The 21,459-nt window shown below is 41.5% G+C and overlaps 1 protein-coding gene across 1 annotated transcript in view; it reads left to right on the top strand.

Annotated features, from left to right (window-relative positions):
• VAT1L (vesicle amine transport 1 like) overlaps window positions 1–3,888 on the top strand; it is a 54,154-nt gene extending 50,266 nt beyond the window's left edge. Inside the window, exons 8-9 of the mRNA XM_074158113.1 lie at window positions 1,959–2,042; window positions 3,790–3,888. Coding sequence (XP_074014214.1) covers window positions 1,959–2,042; window positions 3,790–3,888 — 183 coding nt within the window. The remainder of the gene's footprint in view (window positions 1–1,958; window positions 2,043–3,789) is intronic.
• Window positions 3,889–21,459: the final 17,571 nt, after the last annotated feature.

The raw sequence follows: 21,459 nt of genomic DNA, 5'->3' as shown, positions 1-21,459 counted from the left end.
CGTCTGGATTCCATAGCCACTATTATTGTTATAAGTTTTATTGTTCCCTTTGCCTCTGCCTGCTGTTTAAGCAGCTTATAAGTGTCCTAGAAACAACTCCTGAACCTTTCTCCAGAGTCTTAAATTTGATACCGTGTATGTGAGAAATGCAGGGAAAGCACATTTTTCTCAAATTTGCCTTGCTAAATATGATAGGGTACAAATTAAACTAAGTGTTGCATACCCTGCTTTGCACATGATGTTCTGGTAATAAATTTCAGTGGATGGGCAAGTGCGTTTGCTGATTTCTCCAATTCTGTCACATCTATGTTGGTTATTTATGCCCTGCTCTAGACTCCTAAAAGCTTGATTTGGCTAATAAGAGTCATAAAAAATAATACAGCTGCTGCTTCTTCAGGGTCTTTGTTGGCTATTCTTAAAGGAATGTTGTCCATAGCGCAGAGCAAGCCTTATAGGATAGTTAGGTATTGCTTATGCTGTAAGGTAACTTCATAAAAATTATTGTGATTTTGTGGACTACATTTAGAGGTCGACCTTCTGTCCAGTGGGATTCATAAGGTTGTGTTTTCCATGGTTAATTTACAATTATGCCCTAAGTTAGAAAGTCATTGCGTTTTGCAGTGCAATTTTTCTTTTGTTCTAGCAGATTTTTTTTTTTTTTTTTTAAGTCTGGTGTTTACTAATTGAGGAAACCACTTGGCAAAATTAAGGTTGTAATATTGAGTTCACTGCAGTCAGTTTTCAAAATAAGACCAACAGATGGTAAAGACATTTTGTGCCCAGCATCCATTAAATTTAATTGGAAGTTGAAAGCTGTATTCGCTTGGTATCTTTAAAAATCCCATACCTCCTTATATATTAGACATTCAGTAATGATCTTAGGTTCCTGGACCCCAATTCAAGCTTTTAATTGTATTGTGGGACCCACCTGTTCCCAAGTCAGCGTATTGTTTCAAACTTCTATGCCATTATTCTTAAAATATTCATTAAAACTATGTCACAGATGGTAGATCCTATTAACATAAAACTCTTCCTTGTCTCAACATATCCTGTTATGCCAGCAAAAGAGAGTGTGATGGGGATACGGAACAGCCTTTATGTGTACATTTTCAGTTCCTGAAGTTTCCCACCATGAAAGTGAGGAAACTCTTGACATCTTGCAATTTTCAGTGATTTAATAGTGCTCTACATGCTGCACATTGAACGTTCAGTGCAACACACACAATTCCAATTCATCAGCACTGAGCTCTCAGGAGTTCTGAGACTTCATACATCAAAATACGCTCCTCTCCAGTGCACTAGTAAGAAGAAAGGTTTGTTCCTTTCTCACATTTGCTAATTGCAGCCAGCTGTTAAACGTCTAGCCTTAGTGGTATCTGTAGGACACTACTTATTTAAAATTAAAAAAAAAAGGGGAAGGAGGCGGGGGGGAAGTGAGAAAACAGAAATAAATACTCATTTATGCAGTGAGAACCAAAGTATTGTATAAATCACAGCCGCTGTCTGGATACAGCATTCTCTCTATAGGAACACCAAAGAAATTAATTGAAAAATACCATAGGTGAATAAGAAAAACATTCCATACTTTCAGTGAAAGTAGGGTTTCTTGAAAAATATTCTGCAAAGAGAAAATCTAATGAGCAACCTGTAAGAATTAACTCCCTGAGCCTGTATTTCTCTCTGCACCTCAGCTAACCGTTACTGCATTGACGTTCGGTATGTGTTACGCTATTCTGAAACTGTCATCAAGACTCACATCCCATTTCGGCAAACACAATGCAAAATCAGGCCTTGGAAATTCACTAAAAAATGTTTAACTATTAATTTTGTTTCAAGCAGCTGTTTGAATGACCTTGCACATAAGGATGCCTTAAATGTATTGCTGGTTTTGGAAGGAAGGAATTGAGGCTTCTTTTAGTGCGTGCTTGAAAATTATCAATAGATGATGTTTCTTTCAGGTGAAGGAGGCCATGCAGAGAATCCACGACCGAGGAAATATAGGAAAACTAATCCTGGATGTGGAGAAAGCACCCACTCCCCTGGTGAGTGCAGCAGTGTTCGGTCACACAAGTTAAAGCATGGTAGTGACTTTGGGAGACATGTCCCTTACAATTTTTTTTATACTGTTTTCTTCTAAATCCATAGCACCTAAATACAACCAATAATCATAATATTTTACCTAAAGTGAAATATAAGTGTAATTCCTAGGGTCCCAGCAGTTACTTTTCTGTACTGAATGGCTGCCTGCCTTTCCAAAAATGTGTCTGCAAGTCTTACATAGGGTAAAATTGCCACATCTATTTCTGTCCCTGTGATGGAAAACAAATAGACATTTCACGTAATACAAAATTCCTGTATTAATAAAAGTAAGTGGGTTGAACAGAAAATTAATTCAGCTTTCTGATTCCCATACAAAAGTCAGAGTATAACCTTGGTAGGAATTTCTTTTACGTCTTTTATAATATCTGAAGCATAGTATCTAAATGCTTCCTTCTAGAAATGTTCTGAAGGAAGATAGTTGTGATGGAGCTCTGGTCCACTGGATTTGGGGCACTTAGCGTGGGACTGAAATATGACAGAGAGCAGTAGTAGATGAAAGTCAGGCTCACGCCTAAACGTTCACTGATGATATAGGAAAGAGCAGTAAAGAAGGTAATGAAAACCTGACTTCAGATCAATACTGATGTATGAAGTTTGCTTTCAGACCTGAGATATCTCGTTTCAAAAGGACAGAAAAGAACCTGGAATTACAGTGAAGCTCTTACTCACGTTTACTCTAAAATTGGCCTCAAATCTCATACAAAATAGCTGCAAGGAAAAGGCTGGCTTTTGGGACCTCACATGTGGAAACCGGGCATTATTTTGTAGCTGAATTGCATCTTAAAACTGTAAACAAGAATCTGTAACACAACATTAATACACTTATTCCATCCATTCTCTTGATATCGTATATTCACAATAACCATTGGTTAGAAGGTGAGAACAAAGTTGATACACTTTCATGAAAGGGTGTTAATTCAAAAATATGGGTAACTTCAGAGCATTGTTTTTCTCCATTAAAATCAGGTTGTGTTTGAGATTTTTATTTATTTTCAGCAGATGCTAGTAATCAAACAGGGAAAGTAGAAGGTCACTGCATTTCTCTTAAAAAAGTAAATAGGCCCTTTGCTTAGTTGGTTTTGACATAGTTATAAGCTAATACAAGCATCTTCTTGTGTCTTAAGAGGGCATCTTCAATAAAATATGGAAATGCAGTTTCTCCCCACTCCTCTATGATCCAAGATTTGTCATGGGTATATTCTGCCAGTGTCTACGTATCCACTGCTCTATGAAGTTTCATTGTTTTTTAGATAAAACAGTTGCTCTCTTAGTTTTCATGACACGATGCCTCTTGTGGGACCAGATCCCATCCATTAGCTGGCGTTAAAGAATAGTGTTACCTACTTCTGGAGGAGCAGATACAGAAGGAGTTGTAAACTAGAGGTCTCGCACATTCTGTACACTTCATGCAGAGTCATTTCCTATCTGAGAGCCTTAATATCAGTTTTCTACAAGTGCACAAAGCAGCTTTCTGTTCCGTAGGTAATTGAGCTGTGAGCCCTGAGGGAATTTTAGCTGGAAGTGCTCTAGTGCCAACACAAGTTTTGCACAGACAGAATGTTTATTTTCATGTCGCAACCGTGTCTTTTTTCATTTTTAAAGTCACTTTTTCAAATGAATCAAACTGAAATAAGAGTGACTGAAACAATGTGAAAGGTGCTCTGATGTCCTTCATCTTTCACCCTACAGATGGCCAACGACAGCACAGAGACGAGCGAGGCTGGGGAAGAGGAAGAAGACCACGAAGGGGACAATGAGAATAAAGAGCGCATGCCATTCATCCAGTAACAGCCAGGGGTGGTGGACGCAGAAAGATTGATGAAGTAGAAGGGAACAAGACTGGAAAATCTATTCTGTGCATCAGTGAACAAATGCTGTAGTACAGTGTGTGTTGTATTTGTCTGCAGTCAGCTGAGCTATGAGCTGTTGATCATTGTTGTTTTGAACTCAAGTGCCATTCTCACCCAGTGCAGTATTATGACATTCCTGTGTAATACCCAGTTTCCCTGTAGGAGTCCCATGGATTTTTCTGTTCCGGTTTAAAAGCCTTATTAACTTACTGTGTAATTTTAGGTGGGCATCTTTCTCATGCAAATTCCAACATTTCGCATAAAGTTATTTGGGGAGTTTGGGCTTTTTTTGCAAGTTGGAAACAGTAACACAAAAAAATCCCCACTTGCTCTCTGGAAGATTCTAGTAACTGGAGGGAGAATTTTAAGTTTGTGGATTTTCAGTGTTAAAATAGTTTTCCTTTGATGAACCACAGATAAAAGTTGCAAAAAAGATGAGTTTTCATTTTCCTCAGTCATGCTTTATCATTTTATAGGCAATCCTATCTTCATTTTTAAAAATACCTCATTTAGAATTGTGGAATCTGAAATTGTGCAAGAAATCATTAATTGAGAGACTTTGATTAGTATTGTACAATCATGTTAGTCATCAGCACCAGTAATTAAACACTTCATTGAGAGTGCCAACTATCATGCTTTCCCGTTGATCTGAGCTATCACCCCGCATGTTACAGGCAAAGAAAAAGGTCAGTGAGCCCCTCCCTTTTTAGACCTAGAACTTTAATTGCCTGTAGCAATTAGCATTGTTATTGACAGATCAACATCCTCTGCTGAGGACACATTGACTCATCTGTGTCCAAAATCCAAACTGATTTTAAATTTCATTTTTAAATGGTATTGGTAAGGATCACTCATCAGTACGTGGGAAGAAATTTGTTGATGGAGTTTACTGCTCTGAAATCGCTAAAGCGTTGATCAACTATGAAGCTGGAGCTGAACTCTGACAGAAGTTAACCCTGTCACAAATGAGTTTTAGGCCTTAATCCCATCAGAAATTATGTACAGGGATAACTTTTATCTAGGTGAGTAGTTCTATCAAAAGCTCTGCTCCATGTGTACAGTTGTAACTATTTGCAGGATTAAGCATTCAGAGACCAGCGAGTCTTATCTACCTCCCACTGGTGGAAACTGTATCTGAACATGACAAAAGTCAACCTTTTTTCCATGTCTTTCACCTATCCAAGCAGCAGCTACTCAGGTCCTCGATTGTCTTGTTCAAACAATTCTTTTAAAATGACTGCAATCACCTACAGTAGAAATGCTAAAGGATTGTCAGAGACCTTGTATAATGCCATATATCTTTGAATTAATATATTTTTTTCAAAAGGAAGTATTTCCCCAGGCATGGCTAGCTGTTCACATAAATCTGCAAGTATCCTGTAGTGACAGAAGTTTAAAACTAATACAGAAAACTGGAGGCTTTTCTCAACGTGAAAGGACTTGTGGGTCTGGATGACTTTTATGTGTGGTTTTAGAAGATTCTCTCTTGTTTTTTCTGTTTGTTTCATCTTTCTGCCTGAGTATTAATGTCCATCTCTTTACACTGTACTCATGAAGTTGCTGTTCTAATACCAGATAATTGTGCAGAATGTTCATTCTGAAGGAGTTTCCCATGGGTTAAACAAATGCAAAAATAATGAGAAGAAATAACTGTGGAGGAAAATGCCAAAAAAGCTTTTAAAATATTAATCGAAGCAGAACTTCAGTTTTCCCTAGATGTTGACGCAGAACTTCACTATAGTTGATTTTCTTTTCAAGCTGGACTTGCCTACACTCCAGTGCCATATTAGGCCCAAACGGGGACTTTATCCACTGAAAAACATATATGTTTAGTGAGAGTTTTCCATGTATTGGGCTTGCCAATTGGGCTTTTAAGAAAGGCCATTAAGTTTTCACGACTCATAAGCTGACAACGGTAGGAAACATGCCCAGTTTTGTTTTGCAGTTAGTGTAATGATGTTGTCCTGCAACAAACCTTAACATAACTAGGAATTTTGATTTGACGCCAAAGTGAGCAATATTGCTGGTGACCTTCGAGCTGGCAGTAAAGTGGCATTCTCAAGGCCTTAAATTAGTAGGGCGAGCAGAATAGCAAATCCATTCTTCTGTTATAAACCGCGGTATGGTTGGCTCTACAGTTAAATTACCCTTCAAGACAAATAAAGATGGGTGATCTTGGTCATGGCCACAGACACCACAGGGACAACAATCAAATGAAATAATTTTGGCTAGTTCTTTCTGGTTTTGTTAGCAAGGCAAAAATACTCTTCATGCTAATTCATACCAATGTTAGGGCCATTTTCTGATCAGCAGAATATCAGGTAATTGCAGGGAGTACAAAGGAAATCTTCTGGATCTACCCAAGCACAACACAGATGAGTGTTACCATCAGGGAACTAAACTCTGCTCTGTGTTTTACTGGTATTAATATGGCGTGTGTGGAAGTTAGGAAGGATACTACTGAAACGAATGGCAATTTTTCAGGTGTGTGTTCTGGAAGCAGGATTTGTGCTAGCAGAATTTGGCCCACAAGCCCAAAGTACCTTTTAGAATACCACAAACAGTAGTATCGCGTCTGAAGAGGTAGAGGGCATCCTACACAAAATGACGATGCTGAGGCTTGTTTCTGACCAAGTCTTACTGTAGTAGAAATGAAGGTTTGTGCTTACTACTGACAGTGTTGTTTAAACACCTCTAAGACAATTGGATAGTTTCTTCAAGTGAAACAAATTATTTCTCAATTTGCCTTAAAGGAACTGTGAAAGCTTCTCTTTAACTTAAGCCTGATTGAAGTGAACTGAAACACTGTTTAATTGTGTTTGTTGCTTTAGAGCTTTTGTTATATTGTGCCTACAAAGCAAATTATGTTTACATAAAAATATAAATAAAATATTGAGCATAGCATTACCCTTGGCTTACATGTCTTATTCTAATATTATGGTCACATTAGGGAACTGAGTTGGAATTGGTTAAGAGGAAAATCTGAGGTCTTATTTTCCATTTTGGTCACTGAGGGATATATAAAAGAATTTCTTTTTTTTTTTTTATTACAGAGTACTTCGAGGTTATTAAAATGGCTGAGTGTGCTACTTTACAGAACATAAACAATTTAGATATAAAATATTGAATGTTACAGTCTAAGAAATTCAAAACATTATATAAGAACCATTCATGAAACATTCAGGGAAGTGTATTGTGATACAAACAGAAACTAGTTTCCAGAATTTTAGTGCTCAGATTGCACTGGGGGATGGATTGACACACAAGTTATTCCTTAGAGAGACAGTTCCTTTCAGAAATGAAGGTGCTGTGAGGGAATTCTCTCTACAACTACTTGAAAGGACACTGCAGAGAGGTTGGTGCTGGTCTCTTCGCACAGGTAATTAATGACGGAACAAGAGGGAATGGCTTCAAGCTCCAACAGGGTAGGTTTAGACTGAACATTAGGAAAGAATTTTTCACAGAAAGAGTGGTCGGGCATTGGAATAGGCTGCCCAGGGAGGTGGTTGAGTCACCATCCCTGGATGTGTTTAAGAGCCGTTTAGATGTGGTGTTGGGGGATATGATATAGGGAAGAACTTTGTAGTGTAGGGTAGATGGTTGGACTCGATGATCCCAAGGGTCTCTTCCAACCTGGATGATTCTATGATTCTATGAATAATCTCAAAGCAGGATCCAAAACAGCCACTACCAAATAGGCTAATAGAAAGCAGGAGAATATGATTGAATCTCAAATCCCACTCTCCCTGGGTCTTGGTTCTTACCCCAGGGCTGCAAGGAGCCTTACACCTTTTCTTTCAAAGAACTGGTTACAGATACCAAACCATACCGGTCATCTCAAGGCTGTACTTCAGTACATGGCTTTAAAGGTCTCCCTGCTTGAAAGGAAGAAATGGTTCAGTGAACTTCAGCTTAATATCTAAACAAAGAGGAAATGTTGTCTTTAGTTTATTCCAGTCATGCAGAACATGTCCTAAAGCCTGCAATGTCCCTGCAAAATCTCACTTCAGTACTTACTGCATCTGCTCTGTAATCTACCAGCTCATATGAACACTTCTGATTGCGAAGAGGAGCAGAGTAAATTTCTGCCCTCTGTTTTCAAGTCTTAATAAGCAAATAATGATCAGTGCATCCCTAATCACAGGGCCAGGATAAGGCTGAAAGCAAACAGCCATAGCCTTCTGCAAACTTGCTGTGATTACTAATAAAGCTCTGCCTTTTTCCAGCTTTCCCACTGGGTCATCTATACACAACTGTCACACAGTTTGACACAGAGAGGCTGCAGGCAGGGATGCAGCTGGCCAGACAAAATGCAAAAAAAAAATCATCTTAGGATACCAAGTATCCCTGGGTCTCACCTCATCCTCCATTTTGTGCTTCCCTGCTCATTTTCTGTGAGCTTATTTATTAATCTTGGTTGGGTTTTGTCAGAAAAGATTCTTCTAGCACAGCCATGATCGCCAGAACAAAACACACTTAAAACCTCCAGCTCCTAGAGAACCGTGCAGGAGTTTCTCCCCTTGGCAGCACCTCGGTCCCTTGGTGTGAGCTTGTGTTTTGTTTCACTGCAGAAAGAGCCAAAACAATCAACAGGCTATAATTGCTATCTGCACCAAGGCACTTTTTTCCCCCCAAGTAATTTGTAACATGTAGGCGAACATCCTCATGTTCTCTTTGAGAGAAGAGGTTAGAGTATAGCTGCAAATGTAGCTTTAGCTCAGTCTGAGCTGCTGTGCTCAGGTGATCCTAACTAAGCCATTCCCTTCATGTTTACCTGCCCTCTCTCTGGCAACTACCTCTGCAGCAAATGGCAGGGGTTTTCTGAATATTGCCTTGGTCTTTGGGATTTGTAGCACTGCTGTATCGGGCACCGCACCACCAGTATGCTGTGTGGAAACTGGGGGCTGGTGTGAGAATAGAGCAGATGATGAAGAGTTAGAGGATGAATGTACGAAATGCAATGAATCATGTATGTCTCTGCCCAAGAATAATGAGTGAGTAGAATTTGCAGCATGTTATCTAGAAATAAATCATGTTGATGTATTTGTGTGCTCGAAGGGGATGCTTGGGGTGGTTTGTTCCAGGTGTGGGGTCTGATCACTGCCCAGAGTGTCACACTCCTGTGTGGCAGCCTCTAAGGCTTTCTGGTCTTGCTCTGTTTTTTAAACAATTAAGCCTGGCTCACCTCAGGGGGTGTGTTCAGCACTTAGAGCTCAGTTTCTCTCCTCTCTCTCTGTAGGAAGCCACACATATTTGCCAGGCTGCAGAAAGGCCCATCAGCACAGAGCTGGGAGGGACACAGGGCAGCTGCACCATACTCCCTACCCTGGCTGGCCAGACCTGCACAAAGCCCAAACAGGGAAGGTTCAAAAGATGCTGCTTTTTACTGTATAAAGGGCTGCCTGACACCAAGACTGCTGTTGCTGAAATCCGTAACCTCCTTGGAGCCACTTTAACGGCCCCCCCAGCTCTTACCAGGTTTGACATGGGTGTCCCAGCCTTTCTCTGCAGGGTTTCTAGACTCCCTGCAATCCTCAATCATCATCGCTGGTCTCTGGTAGCACTTCAAGAAAAATACATTTTTACCTCCTGAAGAATACTGGACCATGTCCGCTTTCATCCCCTGCAGAGAGTGACAGACAAACTCCTGGTGGACTTAACACAGGTAGATTAACCCTTCACATAGGGAACTTCTCTTCCACAGGCATTTTGGGCAAGATGAGAAAAAAAAGGCCAGGAACAAGCATTGACAGCCTTCATAGTGATTGGCTTGGCTCTTAAAAACTCCACACCTGCCATCATATAAGATCAGCTTTCATTTAGAAAGGAACAGTCTTCACAGTTTTCAGTAAAAGCTTTAACACTGACTGAACTAAAACACAATCTAAAAAGACAAAGGAAAACTCTCTAATCTTGCAGCTTCTGAAACCTCATGATGTTTAATGCTTGGTACAGACACCACCAGACAAAGTTGCAAACTGGGCAGCCAGGGACGGAACTGGTGGGCTCAGAGATGCCACTGGCACTTGTTAGTTTAGGAATAGCAACTGCCAGCTATAAAAAGGGGAAGAGGGTTGTGATTTGGGGATGGGGTCTGGGACTGAGGGAGGGCTGCAGGGATGGGGATGTGCTTGTTTTCCTTCTGAGATTAGGAGCGCTTTGATCTGCCTGGAAGAGCTTTTTTTTTTTTTTTCTTGCTTAGTGACCATGCTGAAAAGCTACAATTAGCCCAAAAGAACTGGGAAAAACAGTGAAGGAGAAACTCTTCTACTGTGAGGGCTGAAGGGTTGGGGAACAGGAGGTGAGCACTTCTCTGGGGGCAGGTTTGCTCTTAGAGCTACAGCTGTGCAGTACTTATGCCCCCCACGCCCAGTACTCCTGCAAGTGGCTGTACCCACTAGGCACAGGGGCTCTCTGCCCATCCCTGCTCCGAGACCACGCTGCCATCAATCAGCCTCCTGCTACCTGCAGCCCTGCTGGAATCAGCTCTGCCTCTGCAGCCACCGGCACTGGAAACGTGCTACATTCTGCCAGACATTAGCTGTGTCCCTGCCAAACAGCATCTTCCTGATAAGCTGCAGGTCCCAGTACAAATCATTTTGTGCTCTTCTGCTGGGTAATCTTTGTAAATACATTTCCCACACGGAGAGATGTGTTTCACTATATAGTGCAGCAGCAAATGATGCAGCATCTTGGCTGCCCTAGAACAGAGTGAGATGGCAGATACGCTGGATACATTATCTATGATAAGGATTTCTGTGCTTTCCCTGAAATGGTTAGCCCTTGGGCTGGCCAGGTGATAAGCTAAAAAACCAAACAATATTTGTAAAGGCTGGTGGGTGAAGTTAGCTGAATGGCGGCTGGGGTGTTTCCTGGTGATACAGGCATTGTATGGCCTGGAGGATGTGTCAAACCAGTGATGTTTTCCAGAGGCTTCTAGGAGAAAACATTTCTTTTGTTGCTAATACAGAAGAGAGATGATGACAAGTGAAGTGTATTCCTTTTCTAGGTAAGTCAGTTTGCTTTGGCAGATTACTTTTCTGATTCTCTGCTGCTGTTTTTTCCTTCTAGTGTCTGCATTGTATATTAGGAATATTTTCCCACTGTAAAAAAAATATAAATAAATAAGACCAAGCTTCCTGTGACTCGCCAAGTATCTCATTGGTCCTATAAAAGCATCCCTTTGAGTTCCTGGATTGTCTCTGTTGTAGACAGGAAAAATGAAATTAAGGAAATTGTCCAATGCCATATTATTGCCATTTGGCTTAAGGACTTACGGTTCTCTGGCATTTAATTCTCCACTTACTGAAGGAATCCTGATTAAACTTAGAAGCTGAGCTTGAAGTTTTGCCTCCATGGCTGAAATCTTTGTCTCAAATCATATCTGCTCCAAAGCAAAGGAGATGTATAGAACCTTACACTAAATACCCTCAGCTGAGACTCTGTCAGCAAAGCCTCATAGAAATATATACAGCTGAGAGACAATAGTCTAAATTTTCCTTGTTTTCTCATTAAATACAAAAGCTCACAGCCTGGACCAACACTGAATGTGGCCATTGTAAGTATTTTCTACTATTTTCTTGATTATCTTCTCTGCATATATCTGAGTAATTGCCTCTGGGACGGCATCACAGGGAAAGGAACAACCCAGATTCCTGAATCCAGCCTTTTCCGACAAGCAGTGCCTGGGTTCAGACACAACCGCAGATCCTGCCGCTCTGTCTCATCCTCACCTCATGGGTGGAGCTGGCTTGCTCCAGGTGGGAAATGGTGTTACAGTCCAGGCTGTAAAAATGAGTGCCATAATAAAGTCTGATTGTCAAGTGCTGTTGGACCAGTACATCAGTGGTGTGTTCATGCAGTGTGTCATGAGAGAGGCAGTCCTCAGACACTCAGCCAGGCATGCCACAGATTTGCAGAAGGAATTATCTTTAAAGTCTCATCTGAATGATCATCTGCAACCGCTCACCTAAACGTATTAGATGCCATTGGCTACGTGACACTTGCTCTACCCAATTCTCCCAGTTTACATATTAAATGTTAGTCTCATTTCAATATTGTCTTTCTTGCAGCACAATCCCTGGCATTGTAGGTTAATTTAATAAAGCATACATAATATGATTCATATGAGATTTTTGTTCTGCATTTTGTTCAACATGTCAGCAATGTACAAAGTTATTACATAGTGTTCTGTTTGCTCATCATCAAGCAAAACAGGATAATAAAAGGATAATTGTTGCAAGCTTCCTTCCTTATTCCCATTAAGATAGTAAATTCAAACTGGAATCTCACAGGAGTTTTACCACTGGCTTTGATAGGGACAGCATCAAGCTGATTGGTCCTCTAAATAAACCTAGTCAGAGCTGCAGTATTAAAAATTCAGGGAGGTAATATTTATTTCCATGACATAACTTTTTTGGTGGCAGAAAAATACAGGATTTTTTTTTTTAAGTCCTTACTCAGTTCTCCTTATTAAAACACACTATATGCATTGCCAAACCCAGTTATGTCTTGAGGATGCAATATTGGTTTATACTGGTTTTATGGAGCCACTGGAGCAAGGAAGAGAAGTACAAAATGGAAAATCCTTGCACAGAGAATACCACTGCTCCTCTGCATTTGCAGCTGTGCTGCTTCTGACGCTCCAGGGGACTCACGGCTCGACCAGAGGCAGCGTGCAAAGGCTGGCCAAGCGCCTGCATCAAGTGGCAGGTTGTATAAGCAGCTCGGATATGTAAAGCAAGCACTTGCATTGAGAGATGAATTTGCCTTTCTGTAGAGCAGCTGTTTTGTTTCCTGGTCACAATATATTCCTTGCAAAAGGACTGCCTTGATAGAGACCATTCATTGCTTGCAACTACATCAAGCAGCAGCGTGTAGTGCCAGGTTCCTCACACTAATGGAGACCCAAGCTGTTAAGTCTACGTAACCACGTGCAGCTCTGTGCAAACCTGCCAGTTCTTATCTGGAAGTAGCCATGCCATCTCAGCAGGCTGGGCTAGCTCAGTTCTGGTGCTGCGCAAATATTACTGGTTTGTTTGTACATGTCCAGCTTCGGTGACCTGGCACCACTTTTCCTGTGCATGGGGAGATGGTCCCTGACTGTTTTGCCATTAATTATCATAGAAGGAGCAAATGCCATTGGGCCTTATGCAGGCAAAATTCTGTTGCCTTTAGTGAGAATTTAACTCACAGGAACTTCCCCTTCCCCGTTTCTGTGGGCTGAGAGCCTTCCAGTAACGTGCAAGTCTGTTGAGCAAGTGAGAGCACAGGGCTTCCTAAAGCTGTAAATGAGCAGCTTTCTTCACTCTTTGATTGCCCAGAGCATGTGAGAGGGGAGGAACCACGGCACAAGGCTGCACCCTGAGCCTGCACTTGCCAGCACTGCACTGCAGCTGGAGGAGGAGAAGCACAGAGCAAGGAGCAAGGTAAAGGAGAAGATCTGGAAACTCTCTGTCAGCTGCAGGCCTCCATGTCAGCAGGGAACCTGGCCCTGCAGGAAAGGGTGTGAAAACTGCAAAGATTTGTCCTGTGGCTGTAGAGGCACCAAGAATGAACATGGGCGGTGAATGTTAAGTCCAGGCAAACCCAACATGTTCATTCTCCCACTGCATTGAAGTGGTGACAAACTCATACGATCCTGAAAGTCAAAGATCTTTAGAAGGTTCATCAGCCAATTTAATCAGTCAGATGTCCAAGTAACTTGTGAAATCATTTAATCATATAAGAAGTTGATTTAACCTGGGCAGAGCCCATTGCATTATTTTAGGAAACAATAGTGACAAAACCAGTACAAATGATCTCCCATTCCTTCTGAAACCCCAACTGTCTGACCTGATGGGTGTCTGTCTGCAACTGCTCTTCCTACAGTAATGAAGCTTCTAGAAACTGTATAATCAGACTGTATAATGAGCCTGAACATCTACTGGGTAACACTGGTTTAAGGCCATACAACAAAACGGATTTACCCTGAGTATTAAGCAGACAGAGGAGAGTCTGGTCTTTTTTACTTTGTTGGATAAGCGGTATAAAATTAGGGCTCTCTTAATCATTCCTAGGGCACTTAAGACATCTGCTGGAAATGAGAATAAACTGCAGTAAGAATGTACATGACAATGAATAATGAAATAATGAAAAATTCTGTGAAGTTTACTTTTACACAGTGTCTAAATCACTTGGCAAACACCAGAATATTTTTCATTTGAAAGTACTATTTGAAAATATTTGCATAAATAGCCTTGCATAAATTTATTCCTGCTGTTCTAATTGCCACTGAGGAATCAAATTTCAGTCTCAAAAAACTTCATGTCTGAATGCAGTCTTTGAACTCCCTTCTTCCCTGATGTGTAGAGTCACGCAACAGACCCACATGCACAATATGTAGCACCATGTGCTGGGAAGAACCTCTGACACTAAGGTACAGGCCTGGTTTCAGGCTTTGGATGGATGTAAGCATCAGCTGACTTTGTAGCTGGATACAGGGGATTACACAAATCTCTCTTTCCCCTTTCTCTTACAAAACTTGCTTACAAATGTCTTGCTTGCAAATAATAATGTAACTCCAAGTCCTCTTTAAAGAGCTTCCCAGAACATTGTATATTTTGCCAGGATGTGTGGCCCTACCACTTGCACATCCTCAGCTGCTTAATCCTACACTATAAACCCACAGCTCAGGTTCTCTGACAGCACCAGACACGGGGTCGTGGCACAGGGAGAGGATGCAGCACCAGGCTGGAAATAGATAGGGGAGAGACAATGATCCAGGAGTGTGACATGAGGTTCACCCATAGCCCAAGCAGTGCACAGGGAGATACATGTCCTACGGCATCCACCAACTTTACCAGAGGAATCTAATTTTTCAGAAGAAAAGAAGATGAGAAGTAGGGATTTGCATCCCCCTTTTCATGACCAACAGCTACTTTTAGCTACTATAATGTTATTATGTGAATACCTTCAGTTCTGAATCCCAACAAATGCCATGCCCAGACCCATAATCCCTGCTTCTAAAATCACCCTAAACTGCAGGTGAGAGCACCCTCCCAGGTATAAGTGCCGCTGCCTTCTTGCTGAGCCCTTCAGCTTTTCATTAAAGCTCTGGGGTTCTCCCAAACACGTAGTGCAGGAACATCCCACAATTTCTGAAATTGACTAATTCTCCTCATAATTTATAACCAGTATCTCAACCAGGGTCCATCAATATAGACAGTGTAGACAGTGCAGTGAGCGTGTTTTATCTAGAATTAACAAGCTGGTTTATACCAGATAGTTTGAGTGCTATCAGCAAAGAAGCTACAGAACATACCAGAAAAGAAAGGTAAAAATGTGTTTTGCTAGTTTGCACTGGAGGCCATGCTAGTCGGGCTACAGTTCCCACCCAAGACACTAAGATTTCAAATCTTTAAGGAAAACAGCTAACAGGAAAGGCAGATGCTGTGCTACCTCATCATGATTCTTTTTGCCCAAGCTAGAATTCAGCAGGGAAAAATAATCAAGAGTTTGAAAAAGCTGATTTCTGTGTTGTAAGGAAAATTTTAGGGACAGCGTTTGAAATGACATCTAATACAGTAACAGCATATAACTCATCCTGTGTCATCAAAACAGAGTCTTAAGGGTAGGAGAGAAGAGGGGAGGGAATGTTATACTGTTGACCTTTCACAAGAGGGCAGCATTCCCAGAAACGAATGTTATTTCTCAATAGACAGCGTGCTAAACAAAATTGCACTAATACAGGTTATTTTTTCTTTTCCACCCTCAGCATCTAGTAGGTGACCTGTGATTTGCACTTTCATCTCATCATGGGGTCAGGGATGTGCATGGTGTGTGGTGCTGGGTTTGCTAGGTAGGAGTTTCCTTGGTAGGAGCTAGGCATTGTCCCCAACTGCCCCTTTCCTAGCCTCCAGCAAGCCAGGGTCACTTTCTACTTCTCACTGCTTGAGTTTGCTTTCAGAGACAAGCAGACATCTCCCCTGCATCCACATTTAACTGCTATTTTTCCTTCCTGACCAGGCAGCTAAAAACTTCCTTTAAATTTGAAAGAACAGTGTTTTACTTGGACCACATCGTGTATTTTCCAGCCCTGTGGCCTGGTGCGAGAGCTAATTGTGCCTGTGCATGGGGGTAGTGCTGCTTCTAAGACACGGTAAAGCAGGGTCAGCTGCTTGCAGGTCCTGTGACAGCCTTGAACTGCAGAGCCGTGGTTTGGCTTCTTGCCCCGAGCCAGGCTGCCAGCGCCCAACTGAAGCATCTCCTTGTCAGCGGGCAGCCACAGCGGCTGCGTGGGAGCAACAGCACTGGGGATGTCTCTGAGAGCACCTCTGTAGAAGGGCCATGGTGCAGGAGTTGGGGACCTCAAAGGTCATATGGCCATAGATGAGATCGGAACTCCAGTTTCTGGGTTGGCAAAGCAGGTGGCCTCAGCCCTTGAGCAGAACCTTGGAGTCCTCAGTGAAGTGCAGCCACCAAAAGGGAGTCATGATCACACTCCTCAGAAGGTCTGATTTTTCCATCTGGTATAGGAAAATCCTGCAAATATCTACACAAGCCAAAATGTAATCCCAACTCTGGCCGGCCCTGCTGGCAGTGAGCAAAGTTGTGCTGCTGGTAACCTGCTATGAACCTGTGAATGTGCAATTCAGACTGTCTGGAGAGCTTCACAGTGCCTAAATCGAGGCTTTGTCCAAATCATTTTGTCTGGCACATGTAAGGATGAGCAGAACCTATTAAGATCATGTTAAGGTGAAGATGGAAAACCTTATATTAGGGAGACTGTGATGATCAAAAATAAAATATTTAAAGGGAGAAATTAAATGCTCAGGATGTTCTCAGATCATTTCCAGGAAGGAAAAAAGGCAGCACACATTACAGGGGAAAAATTAGCACAACAGGTAATGTGTGTTTACAAAAGAGAAAGAGACGCATTCTCACACACATCCCGAGGGCTAAACAAGCTGAGCTCCTGCCAGTAATTCCCAACATGGAAACTTTGCCAAGTCCGCAGAAGAAACACTTTAAAAGACCCCATTCAACTCTTCTATTTGCACCTGGACTGAAAAGAAACTGCTTTAAATTTTCTCTCCAAGTCCCTTATCTTTAGAGATGACACAGAGTCAGCTGATCTCCAAGTCTCTTTTTTGAGGGGGATTATGGTTTTCTCTCTTTGCACATTTCACATACCCATCAAAACATTTATCTCTAAATAAATAAGCTGGGCTTGAGAGTCCTTCCTACCTAAAGAAATAGGCAATAACAGTCAGCAAAATCCTCAGCACCTATTTATTTTAGCAGCTAAAGGCCTGAAGTAAAAACAATTTAGCAACTGTGCCATTCCTTTGAGATATCTGAACCCTGTAAGAAGGCAACTTTATCAGTGCAGAGCAGCATTGGATAGGTAACCAAAAAGAAAGTGCAATGGCTTTGCTAACACTGCTCTCTGTAGATTTGGTGAATCTCTTCTGAATTTGGAATCTCTTCTGACTTTGATAAGCAGTACTTTCTCAGCTTTGCAACCTATGATCTATATTCACTGCCACTACACGAGAATGAAAGGAGTACAGGTGAGAGAGTTTGGTCACATAGACAAGATAATGATATTTGCCTTAAATATGTGTGATAGATGTAAAACAAGTCTTTCTGCTGCCTCTTCCAAATTGTTCACCCTCCTCTCTGCTTGCTAAGACCCAGCTGTGAGATGCTGTTGTGACAAAGACCCCAAATAAGAGCATTTATTCTGGAAGCTCAAAATACTGCCCTGATTCATCTTTTCAGTGCACATACATTATTTATATCTCAAATGTCTTCATTTTTTGAAGCTTGTATTTGCAGTATGGGAAATGAAAAGCACCAGACCTGTAGGTAATAACAGCTAGGTTTGGAGCTGAAGAATACCACATAAAGAAGCCTATTTAATGCTCAATCCCATTATCAGTGCCCCAGGGCCAAGCTGAGGGACATTTGGGACAGCAGCGTCACATATCTAAAGACGACATGAATGCCCTCATTTCACTCAGGGACCTTCAGTGCAGTCTGGTTTTGCAATAAACCTGGAACCTCCTTTAATGCTAACAGAACAGATCATTTGTAGCCAGAAAATTTCCTTTCAAAAGAGCAAATTAGCATGACAGGAAAAAACCTGTCTGATTGCAAAAACCCAAAATATCATTAACAAGTTTCACAGAACCCCACATACCATAAAGTTTGCCCCTCCCTTTTCTAAACACACAGTTGGTTTGTACAAATTTCCCCAAAATAACTTTGCTGTTGGGATGTCAGCCATAATCCAGCCTCATACCTGGTTGGACTGAGATCAAATCCTTAAGAAAGACTTTTCAAGACTTTTCAAGGCCAAAGAAACCAAGCATACAGTAATTTTCCAAGCATGGCATAACCCGTGACAAGCAGAATTTGCAAAATTTATTACATTTAATTGAAAGAAATGAAAATCAACCAGCAGATCCCATTTACCACCCAAGACAGGCATAAAAACTGATACATGGGAGGTGATAAATCTTTCACTAATCTTTGTGTTACCTACTTTTGTTGGCTAAACTGGCTCTTTGGATTGCCCCACTTGAAATTCCTTAGCCTGGCAGTAGCTATGATCACTTTTCATTTTTTCTTTATACTCTGAGCAGTAGGGGCAAGTAGTTACCCACATACAAGCCTTTTTTCCAAATTTTATGCTGAGCTGAATTTTCCACAACCGAAATAAGAAGTTTTCTGTGATTTCAGCAGCAGATACAGCCCATCAGTTTCCCATTTGGTCAAACACAACACAATTAGCTCTGAAGCACCGAGGGAACCGTAGATCTCAGTAAAACATAGCCAGTCTACCAGCAATACGTGAGCCGTTCACTTTTCAGACTGAAGCATTAGTTTTCTTTAAAGATATTTTTTACAAGTAGTGTTTTATTTGTAGCTCAGCTACCTCAGGACATAAGTAAAGGACATGATCTCCCTACATAGGATCTTGCTCCACACGACAGGAAAAGGCTTCTGCAGCCAGACCTATTTCAGGATCTCAGCCCAGCATCCAGTCCTCATCTCACACTGACTTCTCCTACTCTGTGCCCAATTGCATGTTCTTTCCACAAACCCAGGGATGGCTGAGAATGGAGAGGAAAAAACAACTGCATGAAGCATATAAAGGTAGAACTGTCTCTGAAGGGAATTGACTTTTTACCTTGAAGAGCCTCTGTGGAGAAACTGAAATAAACCTTTTACCAAAGGACGCTTATGCTCTGAATGGTTCGGTTGTCTGACAGCAAATGGAATGAGGTGGGGAGATGGGATCCATAAAACCAGATGCCTGTGCAGTACAGCAGCTATGGATTTTGCAAGACATTTCTTATCAAACAGAGCACTTCAGGAGTGCTTTGAAGTGAACTAAGCACTTCAAGAGAAACTACAATTTTGTCTGTACACAGAGGTTCTACTATACTGATGCAAATAAAGTGCAATCCCATCCTAGTCTGGTTGCAGCTATAAAGGTATGAGGCTATTTATACTTGTATAGCACAGTCTGATATGGAAAGAGGAATAATTTTGCCAGGAAAAATTACACCTGTATGTAGGTGTATAGGGCTGTATTATATTACTATAACTATGCTAGTAAAAGAAAAATTACAACTCTAAACAACACCGCAATGCTGGTTTCAAGACCATACACAGCCTAGGTACTCACTTCAGTGAGGCTCTAGGCCTCCTGTGTGGTTCCATTTTCTGCTTCCTCACAGTAGTGCTGCTGCCTTATGTCTTCTCAGCAACATATTTTGACTTCTCTCTGACTCTCCTGCCCACACACTGTATACAAGAAGTTAAACTGGCTTCCTCAGTTGCTCAGTTCCTCAGTTGCTATAGATTAGTCTATAAGTGTGAAACCTATTTCTCAGGTACTCTGGACAAACAAGCCCCTATACCCTTCTGGTCTCTCACAGCAGTTGCCAGGACAGCTTTGTGATTCAGCTTTTAGGAGTGAAGTCCAGCTGAGCTACCTGCAGATTGGTAAAATGCTCATGGAAAGTACTGAATGACAGGGATGAAGCTTTCAAAACAGAGTTTCAGTCTGTTCTTAAAAGGACATAACACGGCATCCTCCAAAAAGCACAGGTTTTTACTCAGGCTCTTGGCCAAGAATTCTCAGAATAGCCAATCTGTGTTTTCTTTATACCTCCATTGCTAGCGAGTTGTGTGTTTGCCTCAGTAGAGTACAAATCTTTTTCTGTCAGACTCATTTCACAGAAAGAAAAGAAAGCCTGTGTTAGAAAACTCAGGTTCCTTGGAGCAGGAACAAATACATTCTGGTACTGAGTCCTTCAACACACACACTGAAATGCTTGCTGACCCCAGCTGCTGGCCTTGCCTCTCTCAGAGCCTGTGGGACAGCTAAGCTCCACGTGAAACAGCTCCAGGGTTTATGGCTCCCTGACTGAGGTAACCCAAAATTAGCAGTAGTTTAATATGTCAGGCTACAGACTGCAGTGGTTCAGGAGCAGCTTCATGTGCAATTCCACAACCTCTGTGAAGGGACCAAGTGGAAAACTAACTGGAGGCGCTTATTGATTTAGCTGTCTGCCCTTAATTAACTTATACTGATGCCCCAATATTACTGGGATAAAATATGGATCAACCCTGAACTTAGGGTTAGTTCTAAATGACAGATTTAAGTCTTGAACTAGACCCTTGCAAAGCTCCTTGTTTTTCTCTCTGACAGCTCACATTTCAGTTTGTGCTGTGCTAGTTGGAATGACAGCCTTTTCCACATTTAACTGTGTGCTGAAATGAGCAGCTGTGTGAGTGATTCGTCAGACAGTCCTGGGTGGGTGAGACCCTGTAATAACCACCTCTGCTGTGCTCCGTAATAGCACTGGGGACTTAGTAGTGTTGTCCCAGAGGTTTCCCTACACAGTGCAACATAATTCAATAGTTTGAAGCAGGACCACCGAAACAAAGTTTTATCATACCAGGATGCATTTGTGAAAAGTTTATTAACTAACAATTAATAGATACTTAATAGTTATAGATTATTCAAATATAGGTAGTTGTTTAAAGGTATCCAAAACAGGTGGTGTAGGTGGGTTTTACAGTCTAAAAGCAATTCAGTGCTTATAATGTATGTGGGGATTGCAAAAAGCCAGTATGCAACCCTGTACTATAACAGCACGTCACTAAATCCCAGCTTTCATTTAATAAAGTAATGTCACTTGCTGTTACAGTTCTGAAAAAATCTGGCAACATGAACAGAATGTAACTAAGGCAGAGATGGCAAAGAGATGTCTGGAACAACAGCTCTGAGGGGCATGAACAGCGCCCCATCAAACAGTGATGACTTCAGTGTCGACTTCAGTGTCAACATTTTAAACAAACCCTCTCTTACTTGGGCAAAGAGTGTGATGGATGGGCATATTATTGTTGCAATTTCATTTGTCCACCAAAATCAGAGGTTATACTACTTATAACAATCCCAATTAAAAGGTAGCCCTACAATATTTGACAGGGCCCAAGGGTAAATTAT

The sequence above is a fragment of the Numenius arquata genome, chromosome 13 (assembly GCF_964106895.1).
Source record: "Numenius arquata chromosome 13, bNumArq3.hap1.1, whole genome shotgun sequence".
Taxonomy (NCBI): domain Eukaryota; kingdom Metazoa; phylum Chordata; class Aves; order Charadriiformes; family Scolopacidae; genus Numenius; species Numenius arquata.
Note: the sequence above shows the minus strand (reverse complement) of the source record. Positions and strands in the feature narration are given on the sequence as shown.